The following is an 18,765-nucleotide window of genomic DNA, read 5'->3' as shown; positions in this document are numbered from 1 at the left end:
CACACACACACACACACACGCACGCGCACACACACACACACACACACACACACACACACACACACACACACACACACACACACACACACACACACACACACACACACACACACTCACACACACACACTCACACACATATGCATCATGCAGAAAATAATCAGAATAAATTTCTAGAACCTCAAAACGTCAAAATCTGATGAAAACTCGATTTTCTTAGCGGGAAGTTAAAAAAAATAATTTAATAAATATAAAGAGTAATAAATCTAAAAAATAGCAAGTGGTCATTTAACCTCAATTTTAAAAATCCCCTATAAAGAAACAAGTCATCGAATAAATAAAAAAATAAATAACAAAAGGAAAAAAAAACCATTTCGGGACATTTAACGGATACGAGTCGTCCACCCTCGCTTTTGGAGTGTACGAGCAACTGCCAAGCTAGCATTTTATACTAAAGATCTATGGAGTCTAGGCAATAACGTTTCACGTTAATTCTAGGGTTCTTCGGCCGGGTGGCCTGAGGCTCACCTCGATGACTTATGTTTTGGCTTGAGGTGCATTAAAACCAACCTACAAGGTGATCGTCAACTTAACTCCCATTTTTGCTTTTTTTCATCCGCATTTTGTTCGTCCTCATTAAACGTAAATTTAATGTCACTCTTTCAATACTCTAGTGTACAGTATCACATTCGCTTAATCTGCGCTATGAAACATTTAGAATTAATGTCGCAAGAGAAATAAATAAAACAGAATAACATCTGAAAGTGGAGCATGTGAGCAATAAAGATAATTACTATTTAAGCTGGTACGGATAAAACAGGGCATACAAAGAACACAAAATGATCCGAATGGTTTTTATGCATCTCCGTTGATCCTTTTTTGGTTTAGTATAAGAGTTGTCAGATCTGGTGATACGTTTCCTGGCGCAATCTCTGGATGACGAGCTCTACCGCGTACTCTTCGTTTCTACTAGAGTTTGAACACTACCAGAGTTAGGACAGGTGCTACTGACGCCTTTGATCTTCTCTCTGTTGTGAATTACACGCGACGAACCGTTTCACCAAAAAAACAAAAAAAAAAAATTATTGAAAAAGTTTACATTTTATTTTATGTCATTTTTTTTTACTATAAAAAGATGGATATATATATATATTTAATACTTTTATGTTTTATTATGAAAATGATTTTTTTTCCTCCAGCTTTTTTTGTAATTATTATAAAATATTATATATATATATTAGGGTGATTCAAAATATAACAAATTTTATTTTTTCTTCGGAAACAGGTTCAAAAGTTTCATTTAGATAAAAAAAGAGGCCTGTGAAAATTAGAGCTCTTAATATTAACATTAAGAGGTTCCTCATTGCACTTTTCTATTTTCCATAAGAATAACATGGAAAAAAATTTTTTTGCGTCTTCTGATTTTTATAAGTAGGTAACGATGCGTCATAGGAATAATTGAAAGGCATATTTTTGTAGGTAATTGAATCCTCTACAAAAAAAGTTTCTTATCATTTTTTGATAAATCTATTTGTTTAAAAGTTATTTGAGGTTGAAGTCGAATTCATATTAAATTTTGAGATCTTTTTACTTTTCCAGCAAAACTATCAGACCTATTACAAAATACTATGGGACCTTTTTTGTAGACAATTTTATCCCCTCGAACTTATTCCCAATAACGTTTTATCGAATTCCGCATTGTTTTCTAGTTACTTTTATATTAATGTCAAGCTCATAAAAAAAAATAGTCTTCTGATCGATTTTAAGATACATATATATATATATATATATATGTTTGCAAATATAAGTTTCAGTGTAATTAGCAATAATCACTTGTAAATATTCAATCAATAGTTGATTTGTTATATTTTTGATGACAAAGAAAATTATTAATCATAATCAAATAACTATTGTATAAAGGACTTCTTAAAAACACTTTGAATAATGTCGCACTCATTGATGTGAATCATAGGCATTATAGTTAAACCTCATCAAAATGACTAACCATCATTAGTAATTAGGTGAGCAAGTAACATATTTAACAAATCTGTTGCAGTAATTAAACAAATTTTTTATAATTTATAATTCTTTTATTAGTTTACAGTGGGGGATAAAAATAAAATGAATTAAATAACGAATTACGACGGAGTCACTGTGGATATTAAGTATTTTTAAAGGTATAAGTATATTATTAGCAGTTAGAGATCAGTCAATACTCAGCTAAATCAAAACACTAATTTGTTTCTGTCCAAAATATTCTCAATTCCCAGCGACTGAAATAAAATTATTTGAAAAAAAAAAGTAGTATAGTTAATTATAAAAAGCGTGTCAATATCGCATAGGAAAAAGTGACGATGCGAATAGACCGAAGATGTCACCCGTGAATTCCCAATGGCTTGAAAGCTGTTGACGACAAATCGAGGGTTAAAATGCTATCGGTAAACAGTGGATCTAAAACCGATGTCTATCATAAGGCTCGTCCAGGATTAGAACCCCAATTTTATCGTTGTCTGTTTTATTCTTTTCTCTTCCCCTTTCCCCTGGTTCCCACCTTCTCACCCTTCACCCATTACTCAATCCATACATTAGCCAAATTTAATAACCAAACAGTCTTTAAATTATTCCTTTTCGTGAGAGAAAACAAAGAAGATTCCACTATTCCCATAATTATTTTTAAAAATCTAAACTTGTTTCTGTAAATGCCCATCTACGGCTATCGTGCATTTATATATTCTTACTATATATTGAAGCCAAGACCAATACTCTCAAGGATTTACTGGTATGGTGTTTTTACAACACGTCATGGCTAAGCTCTAGTGAGATGTAGGTTATGTGTGGGCAGACGAACTATGAGATAAAGGGTTTCTGAAAAAAATAAATGACTAAAACAAAGCCGAAGCGAAGTTTAAGATGTAGTCAGAAACAGAACTAGAACCAGAACCACCGGAGCAAGAGTCTAAGCCAGGACCAGAACCAGGACCAGAGCTAGCATTTAAAGAACTTGTAAGAGTGAGAGCGAACCGTTTAGTAGAAAGTGAATGAGAGATTGAGATAAATATACTTTTACGAGTCTTGCTTTCGTGTTCACTCTACTCTTCTGCTCTACTCATCATCATCATCATTATCATCATCATCATCATTGGTTCCCGGGTTCCTAAAAATCCCGTAGATCACGATAATTGTGAGAACAATGCCGCAAGGAAATTTCACGCTGCGTTCTCTCTTCTCTATCCGGGTCATCCTCAATCCTTAATCCTTAATTCTTAGTTCTCAGATCTATATATATTTATTTTGACGAAAGATAATTTAACAGTAAACACTTAGCATGTTACTTCTGGTTTATAATTATAGAGACCAATCCATTGAGATACTTATGGAAGGGTATTGTAAAAAAGACATAATGGCGATTGGTTATCAATTAATCCAAGTAGTTTTGTCGAAAGAGAAGATGACCGAGAAGAGGATTCGTGACCGCAAGCGTAACAAGTGGATAGTTATAAACTATTCCGTGACTAACTTAACTAATTTTAGTCTTCGACAACCGAAATGCTAAATGACGTTGTAAGGGATTTTTACTATATTTAAACGGACTTTTTGTTTCACCGGTCAAGAGTATTCAGATTTTTTCATCCTCGAGAGTACCGAAATTACCTGAAGGCGTTCGCCGGGCACCAGACGCCCTCAGGACAGTGTCGTAGACTGAGGTCGTGGGAAAACCTGATAAGTGGAAAAATAAGTAGACTCCCTAAAAATAAAGTAGTGTATTCTCACTGAGTCACTAACGCATGTTTACGATTCTTATTGTCTATCAGTCGATTATCATTAACTAGAAATTAGTCAGTAGTGACAAAATGAACCAGTGAATCAGAAAAAATTTCACTGATTCATTTTTCGAGAGTAATTTTGCGAGTTAGTATTTGGGGAACTCAGAAGAACCAGCTCTCAGCTCTGAGTATCAGATATGCTGCCAGACTTTGAAACAGAGAATGCTACAAAAATGTGTAATTACGGGGCATAAAAGTAACCATCGGCTGTGATTTTTCGGGCAGCGCACCCACGACTAAATGTAAACTCCCCCCACGCGTTTGCTTGGAATTTTTTGCTTCGCGGTTTTTAAATTTTAACGATGGGGCCGCGGTAGAACCGGCGTTAAATGCCTGGGAATTTTAGTTCAGTAATTTTTATTTTTCGGTCTGAGGTCTCGTAAAAAGAAAAAAAGGCCATCTGTCATATTTAAACAATTTTGTCGCGTATGAATCGGCGATTAGGAATGAGCCAAGTGCCGTAGTCGACTAATACGATTTGGATACGAAAAGAGTCCTGTGGGATACGCGCGAGTGATATCTTCCCTAGTTGGTGATACGATACCATACAAATTAGGTTATGCATATGTAAATACTGTGGCCTTGCGTTACGAATCGTGTATGCTCTGGAGAAGAGACCCTCCCTCTCGTTCTCCCTACCCTCGCTCGGAGCTGGCGATCATTTTGACGGTTCATATGCATACTCTAGAAATAATAGACCAGTATAATATATATAATGTATAATCATAACTGCGCTATGAGTTTATATATGTGAATACAAAGCATGGTTTAGTTTGGTAGTTTGGTATCTTAGATTATACGTGTGCGGATGATCCAGTTAACAGGATCAGGAAATTCGTGCGAACCAACAAGGGTTCATTACTTTAGTATTTTTATCTCATCCTTTGGGAAAAGGGATTTTATTAGTTAACGACTAACTAAATTACTATATTTTTTTTATTTTTATTGCTTAATACAATTTAATAATCACACTACATATTCATAATTTTACTTTTTAATACGAAAGTGTGCGGTCATTAAATTCTTTTAGTAAAAGTTGTAGAAGTAATTTATAATAAAAACATTTTTTTAAATTAATTTAATGTTCTAAATTTTCAATTTTTGATTTCTAAATTATCAACTTCCTTTATCCTAGAGCAAATTATGATAAAAGCCTGCTTGTCGTATACAGTAAAAAATATTGTGTTAAAATCAACACAATTTGTGTGTTAGAAACGGTCCACACAATATTTGTGTTATTTTTCAACACAAACAATTTGTGTTGAATTTCAACACAAAATTTGTGTTAAAATTTCAACACAAAATTCGAGTAATATAAGAAATAACTTCAACACTTTTTAAATGTTAATGGTGACACAAAAAAAATGTTAACTTTTATATTTGTACCAAGGATTATTTTTAGGTTATCAAAAGTGTCAACAACTATTATTTAACATTGAACTATTTTGTGATAGTAAACATGATCCTAAAGTTAGCAGACAGTTAACAATTTTTCAATTTTTTTATCAACAAATCAATTACGAAAAAAAAATAAAAATATGCGCATGTAGAAAAGTAAAAAAGCTACAGATGCAATTTTTTAAATATTTTTTTTTTTTTTAACTATACGAATCATTAACTTTGTCGACTTAATTATTTCATGTCCAATTGGAAATAAATAAAATCAATGTCACAAAAATAATAACTAACCAAGCAAAACTGATGCTTAATGGCGCTTCCCGCGTGAATAGAAGGAAGACATTTTTTTAACACAACTCAACTGTCGTTTCCACATTTTTTTTTTGTTGATTTTACAGTAACACTTAATAAATGTTGATAATATCGATTTTTGTACTAGGTAACACTTTTAAAGTGTTGAATAGGAGATCGATTGAAAATTTTAAAGTAACACAAAGAATTGTGTTGATTTGACACAAAATAATCAACACAAAAAATTTAACACGGACTGTTTTTAACACAGATACACAATATTTTTTACTGTGTAAGATGTAACTTCATTTATAAATTGAAATATTGATCAAATCTTTGTTGTCTAGTTTATAAAATATTGTATTTGAATCAAAAACAACTGCTTTCAAACAATTTTTGTGTGCTAGAGCCTCGATTCCGAAGAGGTGATATCCGTCGTGATTATTTAATATTACCAAACTGTCACAGCATGAAGTATGATAAATCTTTTTTGATGAGCGCAATTAGAATATGGAATGGGTTACCTAGTACTTGTACGCAAAAGCCCACATTCAATGAATTTAGGAAAGCGTGTTATGATTATTTCTTGAATAACCCTAGTAGGAAAACAAAAATTGATAACGGGGACAGTGTTGGCACGATATTGGGCTGCCCAGCCCTGGCTTACTCGGTCTGGCCCAAGACTCGCCCGATACTTCCTGACAAAATCTTGGTTTGCCAGCCTTGGACCGAGATCATGCCAAAGCTTGTCAACCAAGTCTTGGTTTGCCAGTCTTGGACCGAGATCATGCCAAAGCTTGTCAAATCTTAAGATGATTAGTTAGTTAATTAGTTAATGATCAATGAAATGATTATATTAAAATAAGAAATAAAAATTATTGTTATACATTTGTAACATACATATATTGTTATACATGTATAATTTACATATATTATTAAACTTTTGTATTAATATCGTTTGTTTAACCACTATATATACTATTATATAAAATTATGTATTTTTGATGGCCGCAAGGAGTTACGACTCCATGGCCAATTTAATTAATAAATAATAATAATAATCTTCAGTCGGGCCCTGATCAAAACGTCATTCCAAACGACAACTTATAACCTAAATCTCTCAAAAATTAAGCACACTTCTATTTTTAACTTTAAAAAATCATTCTAACGATCTTTTCACCAAAATTTCGACATTTGCATACCAAAGTTCCAAATAAATAAAAAAATCTAAAAAAAACATATCGTCAGGAATAGAATGTCTGAATTTAGCATCAACCTTGTCCATTTAAATTTTCTTGGTACCAAAAATATAAAAGGGGTATAAGTAATAGACCGAATAGAACAGAGAAATAAAAAAAAACCAGGCAGTGGCAGAAGGAACTTGTGTATATATGAATGTACTCTTGCCTTGAAAACTTGAAACTAAGCCAAGTGTGTTAAGACTATACTTGTAGTTGATATGTGCTGCAGCAATAGAAGCCAGTAGAAGGTATAGTTATACTTATAGTCGGTACTAGGGAGCAGCATGTTCTTGACTGTACAGTTAATGATTTGCAAACATCACCCGTCGGCGTGCTTTACTCTTGTTACTGAGATGAGTTTTGAGCAAAGAAACCGTTACTGTCTCCAACAAGTTTTGCAGGAAAAAATATTTTTTTTTTCAAACTCAAATGAGCCCACGTCATTTATATTGTCATATTACAGTCTCTTTGATCTAGAGTATTTTCCCTCATCTCAAGTATTTTTTTACAGCGAGTTAAATATTTAGGTTGAGATTCATTTTACATTCGGATGTAGGCCGCGATCAAGTCGATGCCGTTGTCCAGTTTCTTGAAGTCGTGTAACTTCCACTTCAGAGCCGCGAATTTTCGGTCGAAAGGCAGCGGGTCTGTGTGACGGTTCGTGCCCGTCGCGGGACCTATCACTAGAATTAATTGACCAGAGTAATTTGTCAAGTAGCTTTCAAATGCCGCGCTGTTATTGAAGTAGCAGAATAAAAGTGCGTAGTCTGGGGGAATATTTGCGGGTTTTTTTTTTGAAGTAAATATTATTTTGTTTAAATAACATCGCGGGGAGTATTTACTTTGCCACCATGGTTCATCCACTTCTATTCCAATTACATCACAATCTAAAAAAAAAAAAAAATATTAATAATAATAATAAAACCGTCAATTAATCAGATCAGTAAAGTCGTAATTCCTTTAATAAAAAATAAAATAAACTCCGATCGTTTAAATAAATTTCACAAAAAATGTATAATTATATTCTAAGCTACTCCTTAAATTTGAAATCGTGAAAGTAGTGACTATTCACTGTTTCTTAGTGCAAAGTATGTCACTACTTTAAATAGTGTGATACTTTTCACTAGCGATAGGTGACTATTCACTGCCAAATAGTGATTGTCACGTGATTTTCACTAATTCGTTTTTAGTGAGTATATAAATAAAATATGATTCTTGTTAAATTATGACAGCGAACTTGGAGTACTTGCTATAACATCATCATAAAGAAGAAATCACCGTCATTATCCTCATCATCTTTCAAACGGTCTAAAATAGAATATACTTGCATCAACTTTACTGATGAGCCCATCAAGTATATTCGGGGTGAAACCGTATTTATAAATTTATCTTCAGATTTCCGATTCGATCCTACACTGTAAAAAATCACCGGGGTAAGTCCAATCGGTGTAGGTGTTAAAATTATCGGTGTTAAATTTACCCCCGAAAGCGGTGTGAAAATAACACCGCTGCCGGTGTAAATATTCTGTACCGGTGTTAAAAAAAATTCTCCGGTGTTAAAATAACACCGCTGCCAGTGTAAATATTCTAGACCGGTGTTAAAATAACGCCGCCGCCGGTGTAGATATTCTTTACCGGTGTTGAAATATTTTACTTTGTGAATATTTTTACTTACTCGATCACTGTATTTGTTAATAAATAATATTCTTTATTAATTTTCATAGAGAACTGACATTTTTTGTGTTTTATAATCTTTAAAGTTAATACTCCAAGTGGACGCAATTTACCCCGCTTTTACACCGATATTACTCCGTTTTTACACCGGTTACCCCGCTTTTACACTGATTTTACTCCGCTTTTACACCGGTTACCCCGCTTTTACACCGATATTACTCCGTTTTTACACCGGTTACCCCGCTTTTACACCGATTTTACTCCGCGTTTACTCCGGTTACCCCGCTTTAACACCGGTATTTTTAACACCGGTGTATTACTCCTCCTACACCGATGTAATTTTATTTTAACACCGGGTGGAGTTAAAATGAGTCCATTTTTAACACCGCTCTTTTTACAGTGTAATAATGTATGAGATTACAGTGAGCATTATCCTACTGATGTCCATATGTTATCACTCATACGAAGTTTAGAATCTAATAAAACTTCATAACGTTTTTTAAGAGATACCCTGCTCCTATACATATATATATCTAAGACCTTAATTGTCATGTCTAGTAATTATTAATGATAATTAATTTTATTTTGAATTTTATAAGTCTCATAATTATTACTCCTAAAATATATGACTAACATTTGAGTAGAAGTTTACTGATAGCTAATGTCTTATGACAGCTTATGCCAAAGAGTACTAATCACTTATATCAGTGAGCGCGTCATTATTCAAAGTACATTTGGCAAATGTGCCACAGCAATACAACAAATTACTCAATACATTTTATAATTCTTTTAGAATACAATCGTGCATACGAAAAAAGAAAAGAAAACGAAACAAAACAAACAATATAATTATGGACGATAAATTATATAAGTTATTAATATGGGTTCTCGTACTATCCGTAGTATTCGGTGTAATTGGAGTGTTGCTATTTGTCTTCATGGTGAAAGAAACTACTGCCGTTATGGGAGAAATAATTACTCATGAACCAAACCTGAATGTGAAATTGTAAAATTTTAATAATAAATAAAACGCAAGAAATTATCATATATAACAAAAAACACTTTTAGGATAATTGTACACGGAGAAAAAAGTATAGTAAAAATTACAAATTTACTAATAGATATGAAAAAATACATTCTGTATTGTAATTATTACTAAATGTTTAGTAAAATTTACTAGTTAGTAATAATTACATAATAAGAAATTAAAAATTACTATACGTAATGTATTTATTGGTAAGACGATTATACTTTTTACTATTTGAATAGTAAATTTTACTATCAAGTAATATTAATAAATACAAATTTGAGAAAGTAAATTTTCTAATACAATACAGCATTTGTTACTATACAAAATATTAAAAATTACTATAGGGGAGGGTGGGACAGAGTGGCCCCCCTAAGCCAATTATTACTTTTTGTGGCTTTCAACCATAAGATCACTTTACTTTGGTCCTATTTCGAACAAATTTGTGGACATTTTGCAAAAATTCTGAAAAAAAAAATTTTTTTTTGTGGGGCAGAGCGGCCCCCCTCCAAAAAGTGATAAAAAATTTTTTTTTCGTTTTTTTTTTTTTTTAAATTGTTTTCATCACTAGGAATGTATTTCTTTCGCTTGACAACTATTTTCGGTTTTATATTACTCAAAAAAAATTTTTTTAGGTGTAATAAATCGTTCACTATCGATTACCTTAATTACTAATTGTTATTTAATAAAAAAAAAAAAAAACAATTCTATAGTTTTACTTTATTTCAAAAATTTATCAACTAAAAAAAAAATTTTATTTTTATAAATTTTTAGTGACCAAATTTTCCTCTTACATAGAGAAACGGCCGAAAAATATGAAAAAATAATTTTTTCGGAAGTTTCGGCTGGTCCATTTTGCCCCAGGTGTTATGCGTAGGGCTAGAAATGTGGAATTATAATAATTTTTTTTTTTTTATTTGACGATAAAAATATGAAAAAATCACTTTTTTTAAATTTTGGGCTTGTCCATTTTGCCCCAAATGTCATGCGTAGGGGTAAAAATGCGCAAACATATCGGATTTATAGTAATTAAGCGAAAAAAAAAAAAATTTTTTTTTTTATCAAAATTTCAGGGGAGCCGCTCTGCCCCACCCTCCCCTACGCAATGTATTTTTTGCTAACACGATTATATTTTTTTACTATCTGTATAGTAAATTCTACTATGTATAGATAAAATTAAAAGTTGGTGGGGATAGCATATACAAAGAAGTATTATAAGTTCTGTAACTTTTGTTCAAAGGACACATCGGGCCGTCAGACATTGGAAAGGACTCGCGCGCGGGAGATCAGGGTTCGAATCTCGGTTGAATCAAGTGATTTTTAAAAACCAAAAATCCACACCAACACTAATACAGATGACAGAAATAATAATAATAATAATAATCAATAATAATAAAAAGTTAAAAAACTATTAAAAGTTTAATTTTATTTTTTTCCATTCTAATATAGTAAAATTTACTAAACGACTTGTAAAATATGCTAATCTGTTTATGAATTTTTCATATAAATCATAAGCGTTTCAACATTACTATCCAAATTTAGTAATTATTCTCATATTTTTTAGTAAAATTTACTATATTTTTTTCTCCGTGTACATTCTTACAACCAGAAATTATGCTATTAAAAATTTTGAATCTTATATGTTTTGAGGCAATAATTTGAAAATTTTATTCAAAATCATTTTTTTAATCGAAGAAACTCAAGTTTATTTCCAGATCTATTTTTTTACAATAATGTAAAGAAATTTCGATTTTCTTCTATCAAGAAAATGAATCTATGCGTTACAATAACTCAAACTGATTCATTAAGTTTTTCAAGAGATATCGTGCTCACATATGTACAGACCAACTGACGTCCAAGATAAAATTTTTTCAATTTACTTTTTTTAATAACAGTCTAAATACGTGAACTTATAACTGTCTCAGAATTGTTCATCGGAATGTTCTTTTGCCATCAGTGTATTTTTTTACCATATAAGTGTAATATAAAGCCGGTGGAAATGATTTAAGCTGAATGAATTTTGTTTTTTCTCTGGTGATAGTAGAGCACTAGCTCTCCGCTTCGCGTTTGAGGCGCGCAGAAATATTTAACTGAAAGTTTTAATTAAATATTCAAATTAAAACTTAATAAAAAAAAAATTTTTTGAAACTTTTAATTGAATATTTGGCTTAGAAATAAAAATTCCCTATTTACGTAATTAACTCACTTAAATATTGTTGAATAATCCATTCCAGAAGCCCAGTGCCGCAACCAACGCTAACTATTCCCTTAAACTTTAAATCTGTTATAATTTTTTTCAACCACTTCAAATCATTGAAGCTCGGCCATACCCACAGCAATCTTCTCACCTCATCACACTCCGAAAAATCACTCAGTTTAATTATTTCTTCGTGCTTTCCTTCCTCATACAATTTTATAATTCTTGCCTCAAACTCACTCCCCATTTTTAAGTTCTCTCGCACTAAATTGTAAAATAAATTGAAATCTTTACAGTAGACTGTACTGCTGAATTCGTTATAACTCAAAATTAATGCACGCGCCAGAACCTTCGATTACTTATGATGCTAATGACAACATAAGTTCAAAGTAATTCTAATTATAGGCCTCAGCTTTTAAACGACACTAATGATTTACGTCATCACAAGATTTTAAGCTATAAATATATATCTTTAACTCATCAAAGTTGATATATGACCATTTTACCTCACCAAAAATTGAAATACCACCGATTTATAAAAAGACAAATTGATATTGGAAAAAAAAATTAATAAATTGTTATAAATTAATTATTATTCATAATTTTATGAATTATTATTATCTATAATAAAACAGGGAAATAATAGTTGATTTTCTCATTTTAATTGAAAATTACCAAATAATTAAAGGAAAAAAAACTGGCTAGGGACCTCAAGAAAACTGAGCATCTCTTACGTCGGCAAAGAAGCAAGTCCCGGGTCGTAAGATGTACCACGGAGAAAACCCTTAACATCATCTGGTAACAGTACAGCTGCATAGTTGATAGAGCAGCCGGTCAAGAGGAGAGTCGATTATGAGTATTAGCTATGGAGACTATGTCCATAGTAGTAGCTTCTGTGGTCGTCTAAATAAAATCCTAGTGTCTTTGAAGAGAAAGTTTTTATTTTATTAGTAACAACACAATATTGAGTTATTCCACACCCAGTTTTAAATCCGAATTATTTTTATTTACGACTGTCCCTTATTATTTTTTCACCAGTTGTTACTTACAACGTAAAAAATCGGGAGTAAATAAAGGTTTTATTTCAATTCGCAACCACTCTGATCCAGAGTTTTAATGTTACAATTTATAATAAACTCGCCTTGAAAGTAAATATTTAACCAATAGTTTATTTTTTGTATATTTCTAATGACAAATAAAATTACTTATCACAATCAGTTTGAATTTGAATTTTATGGGTCTCATAATTGGTTGTACAAACTATCCTAAAATCTAGTTTGTACAAATCTACTAATTTGTACGACAAGTGATATGACTATCTCTTTCTATCTTTCATTTATCATTTAAAAATTACTTTATTGTCAGCAAAATACAACCACGACGGTCGGTACTTATTCGACAGGTAAACACAAAGGAGGCGTTAGATACCTACACACTTTCGTTCTAACTGTGCAAAGAACAAACTATCCATCTTGATGACTAGCTAAGTGTCTCAACCACTACGCATCAAACTGTCATTGGTTCAAACTTGTTTTGAGTTTCAATGAGATTAAACCTACAGCTAATTTTTATTACATGTCAACTGTTCCATCAACTCCTAACTTTTTTAAAGTAATTGACATAAACTTTTTAAACCATACTATAACTCTTACAATTGCTTACGGTTTTTTCACCATAATCGTTCTAAATGAATTTATAATTTAAACATACGGACTCCTTCACAATATGGTTTTACAGTATCTTTATATTATAATAAAAAAAAACCATACAGTTTACAAACTTTCTATATCGGTTGGCATCATTGTTGTGTCATCGCACCTAGTCATATGACTTAATAATACTGCATCCAACTCTGAAATTCTCATCATAACTTCTTGTCAATCTATTATTAAAACATATTTACTTCTTTCAAACTATAATTATTGTATACAAGTCTGATATCCAACAGTTTTTTTCTTTTCATACGATTTGTACAATCTAGCTTTTAAGATAAAGTTTGTACAGCCTCATAATTGTTACTGCTAAAATATGTGGCTCATGTTTGAGTAGTGAATTATTGATAACTAATGGTTAATGACGGCTTATGCCAAGGAGTACTAATAACTTATGTCAGTGGGCACGTCGATATTCAAAGGGCATTTGATAAATAAGCTATAGCTATGAAACAAAATATTCAAATCATTTGATAATTCTATTAGAACGTATTTACGCTCATAATAGATAAAAATAAAACGCAACGACTAATCTAATCATGCAGGCTGAACAAAGTAATACATCGACATGGTTTTTCTTACTATTCTTAGTAGTGATCATAATTGGAGGGTTGCTATTTATTCGTAACCAGACACAATTTAATGAAACTATAAGAGAAGAATCATCAGATAGTAATCATGAATTAGAGGATATCAAGTTAGAATTATCGAAAAAAAGAGAAGAATTATCAAATGTAAAAGATGAATTATCAACCAAATCCAAACAGCTAAGTAAACAAATAATCGACAAGGATAGAGAGATAGAAATCGAAAAAGGAAAAGTACAAGAACTGACTAGACAAATAGCCGACAAAGATGAAAACATAGAAACAGAAAAAGGAAAAGTGCAAGAACTGAATAGAAAAATGGCCGACAAGGATAGAGAGATAGAAACCGAAAAAGGAAAAGTGCAAGAACTGACTAGACAAATAGCCGACAAGGATGAAAAGATAGAAACAGAAAAAGGAAAAGTGCAAGAACTGAATAGAAAAATAGCCGACAAGGATAGAGAGATAGAAACTGAAAAAGGAAAAGTGCAAGAACTGACTAGACAAATAGCCGACAAGGATGAAAAGATAGAAACAGAAGAAGGAAAAGTGCAAGAACTTAATAGAAAAATAGCCGACAAGGATCGAGAGATAAAAACCGAAAAAGGAAAAGTGCAAGAACTGACTAATCAAATAGCCGACAAGGATGAAAAGATAAGAACCGAAAAAGGAAAAGTGCAAGAACTGAATAGAAAAATAGCCGACAAGGATGAAGAGATAAGAACCGAAAAAGAAAAAGTGCAAGAACTAACTAATCAAATAGCCGCCAAGGATGAAAAGATAAAAACCGAAACAAGAAATGTGCAAGAACTGAATAGAAAAATAGCCGACAAGGATAGAGAGATAGGAATCGAAAAAGGAAAGGTGCAAGGACTGACTAATCAAATAGCCGAGAAGAATAGAATGATAGAAATCGGAAAAGGAAACATGCAAGAACTGACTAATCAAATAGCCGCCAAGGATGAAAAGATAAAAACCGAAACAAGAAAAGTGCAAGAACTGACTAATAAAATAGCCGAGAAGGATAGAGAGATAGAAATCGAAAGAGGAAAAGTGCAAGAACTGACTAATCAAATAGCCGCCAAGGATGAAAAGATAAAAACCGAAACAAGAAAAGTGCAAGAACTGACTAATAAAATAGCCGAGAAGGATAGAGAGATAGGAATCGAAAAAGGAAAGGTGCAAGGACTGACTAATCAAACAGCCGAGAAGAATAGAATGATAGAAATCGAAAAAGGAAAAGTGCAAGAACTGACTAATCAAATAGCCGAGAAGAATAGAGAGATAGAAATCGAAAAAGGAAAAGTGCAAAAACTGACTAATCAAATAGCCGAGAAGGATGAAAAGATAAAAACCGAAACAAGAAAAGTGCAAGAACTGACTAATAAAATAGCCGAGAAGGATAGAGAGATAGGAATCGAAAAAGGAAAGGTGCAAGGACTGACTAATCAAATAGCCGAGAAGAATAGAATGATAGAAATCGAAAAAGGAAAAGTGCAAGAACTGACTAATCAAATAGCCGAGAAGAATAGAGAGATAGAAATCGAAAAAGGTAAAGTGCAAAAACTGACTAATCAAATAGCCGAGAAGGATGAAAAGATAAAAACCGAAACAAGAAAAGTGCAAGAACTGACTAATAAAATAGCCGAGAAGGATAGAGAGATAGAAATCGAAAAAGGAAAGGTGCAAAGACTGACTAATCAAATAGCCGAGAAGAATAGAGAGATAGAAATCGAAAAAGGAAAGGTGCAAGGTCTGACTAATCAAATAGCCGAGAAGAATAGAGAGATAGAAACCGAAAAGGGAAAAGTGCAAGAACTGACTAATCAAACAGCCGCCAAGGATGAAAAGATAAAAACTGAAACAAGAAAAGTGCAAGAACTGACTAATAAAATAGCCGAGAAGGATCGTGAATTATCAATGATGCAAAAAACATCATTAGACAGACAAAGAGGATCTATGATCCAAAAACTTGATACTTCACTCAAAGGCCAGAATTTATCAAACATCAAACGTAGATTGAAACAGTTTTATATTAACGATTACAATTTATCTAACGATGATATAGTAATTGTAGATAACTACAATTATGATTCTACTGACGATGAAGTTCATTGGCGTTTACGAGATAGCAACCTACACGATCGATGCATTAAATTTTCCGAATTCGGCATAAAATTATTACGTAATGTTAATAATATTCCCAAGGACTCTAACAAATACTTGCGTGTTATTAAGGACATAGTAAAGCGTGTCAGAAATATGATAAATGAAAACATTGAAACTTTGCGAGAAAATGAAAATGTAATCGAGGCATCGGCAACATTACTTTCAATGCATATTTTGATATACCCGGGCGAAGCCCAATGGATGAACACCCACGAAACAATAACTACATCAATACCCGAAATTCCATCAATAAAATCACATAACTACTCAATCGAATACGGACATTTTGATGAAAATAAGTACAAAAAATTGTTAAAACTATCAACGCCGCGTTTACTGACAAATTACATCAATAATCCTAAAGCTTATCTTCATGATGTCAATAGTGGCGCATTATCCGCCTTTAATTCCACAATAAATAACGATTATTGTGATCCTGAGATGATGCTGGATGGTATACGACAAGATGGCTCAGCTTTTACTTTTCACCCGACGAGAAATGTACTCCATATTGATTACAGCTATTACCTCAAAGATGTTGTTGCTCACATAAAATATCCGGATTTTTATGCTTCTGTTTACTCGGAACTCAACATACCCGGTAATTATTATGATGTTGTTAAGAAAATAGTCTCAATATTGATGCACCCGAAGTTGGATGTTGTATTGCATGGTTTAATCAGTTCGGAAGGCAAAACAAAATTAAATTTCAATTGGTTAGATGTAAAGGGTGAAACGGGTTGTTATATTATACCTTCTATTGGATTCGGTATTCTCAAAACAAAGAATTTAATGTTTCCCTTAAGGATACAGATGTCTGGTATTCCGACTTCCTGCTTAAAGAAATGTGCAGGATCGCAGGAAACAAAATGTAATCCATTCGCTACAAGTATTATGAACATAAGAAAAATTTACACTCCTATGCACAGTGGCGATGTCAAAGATTTCGAAAATTGGGATGACGTTAAATATCAGTCAGGTATAATAAGGAAAAAACAAGATAATATGTATATGCTTTACAACGAGGAGGCCTATTCCTATAGTGATTGCAATAATACATATGGGAAAAGTAACTATATCGGACAATTGACTGCGAGAGATCAAGTTATGTTCTGGAAAAGGACTTGTGATATTCATACTGCCGATGAGATCTCCTACCAGATCACTGAAGTGGGAGTATGTACACATAATGGGATGGAGACTTTTTATCAAATTCATAATAAGGGTTGGCATGATTTGAAGTTTTGTTGTAATGTTACAACAGGAAGTATCACGAGCCAAGTCGCCGTATTAAAGGATTGTTATATAGACGGGTATGATATCGTAATAGTTCAAAACGCACATGCATCTTTTAAATGGTATCAGTATGTCGATCCCAAAGTTTATCAAGATTTACAATACGAAGGCGAGAAACAGACTTTTGAGTACAATGGTCATAAATATTTTGTTGAAAATATTCCTGATGATCCACAAAGTTTCACAGTCAAACGCGGTAATATCGCTAATGTTATACTTATTGGTAATAATTCCACCCGTGTTAATGATTCTGTAACTTATAAAAATGTTACCTATTACCGTGACAAAAGAACAATGATGTATGTGAAACCTTAATTGTGTTCGTAGTATCTAATTATTTTCAAGTAGAAACTGAGATATTAGAAATTAAACAACGTTTTTTTTTACTTAAGTTCACTTGTACTTTGACGGATCCCAAAGCGGCCGCCGATCTTTGCTCTTCATAAGCATCAGCAAAAACTATAATAATCGAAATTCATGCAAGATTGTTTTTAAAGTCACTAATAGTAGTTATTCACCTCCATAAGGTTTTGCTATAATACAAAATATTACTATAATAATTCATTTATCATAAATGTCCTATAAGACCAGAACCAACAGAATGCTCATGATTCCGTCAATTAGTGCGACATTATTCGAAGTGTATTTAACAAATCCGTTACAGTAATCATACGAATTTTTTATAGTTAGAAATAGTTTTTATTATTTCTAACTATAAAAAATTTCAAGCTTCAATTTGCTTTTTTAAGTTTTTCGATACGATCATTTTTCACGAAAATACAGCCTTCCAAAAATCACTAAAAAATTTATAAAATGTTCTTGTTCCTTTAATTTTTGGATAAGTGTATATATTCTTAATTCCCAGCGGCTAAAATAAAATTATTTATAAAAAATAATCGTAATATAGTTACTTATACAAAACGAGTGTCAATTTTGCATAGGAAAAGTGACGATGCGAATAGATCGACGATGTCATCCGTGAATTCTCAATGGCCTAAAAGCTGTTGACTTCAAATCGAAGGTTAAACTGATGTCGGCTTTAAAGTCACTAAAAGATCATTTTGAAAGTTACCCCACTACTAATTAACATATCGCCGATCTATGAAGAAAAATTCATTTACAAAAAAAAATAATTTTTAAATATTCCAAGCTGCCCAACTTCCCTCACTTCCTCTATATTTATCATATAATTAAAAAAAAAATTTCAGATAATTACAAGTAATGAAAAATATTTATTTTATTATTTTTACAAAAATCAGGCATATTTTCTTTTACGTACAAAAATTAATTGAATGACTTAAAAAAAAATAATGAATTGCCATTGTTGTGTCATCGCACAATATCGCATCATA

The 18,765-nt window shown here is 32.1% G+C and overlaps 2 protein-coding genes across 2 annotated transcripts; one reads left to right on the top strand and one right to left on the bottom strand.

Annotated features, from left to right (window-relative positions):
* Positions 1 to 7,109: 7,109 nt before the first annotated feature.
* On the bottom strand, positions 7,110 to 12,038 carry LOC130673377 (uncharacterized). Its single transcript, XM_057478365.1, has 2 exons — positions 11,659 to 12,038; positions 7,110 to 7,638 (listed from the first exon to the last, which is right to left on the bottom strand). Exons 1-2 carry the CDS (start codon positions 11,894 to 11,896, stop codon positions 7,292 to 7,294), a joined length of 585 nt encoding a protein of 194 aa, XP_057334348.1. The 5' UTR covers positions 11,897 to 12,038; the 3' UTR covers positions 7,110 to 7,291.
* Positions 12,039 to 13,862: 1,824 nt separating this feature from the next.
* Positions 13,863 to 17,804, top strand: LOC130673514 (putative leucine-rich repeat-containing protein DDB_G0290503). The gene has a single exon (XM_057478538.1). It carries the CDS (start codon positions 13,901 to 13,903, stop codon positions 17,726 to 17,728), a length of 3,828 nt encoding a protein of 1,275 aa, XP_057334521.1. The 5' UTR covers positions 13,863 to 13,900; the 3' UTR covers positions 17,729 to 17,804.
* Positions 17,805 to 18,765: the final 961 nt, after the last annotated feature.

This window comes from Microplitis mediator, chromosome 8 (genome assembly GCF_029852145.1).
Source record: "Microplitis mediator isolate UGA2020A chromosome 8, iyMicMedi2.1, whole genome shotgun sequence".
NCBI classification, from domain to species: Eukaryota; Metazoa; Arthropoda; class Insecta; order Hymenoptera; family Braconidae; genus Microplitis; species Microplitis mediator.
This window is presented reverse-complemented; position numbering and strand designations above follow the sequence as displayed.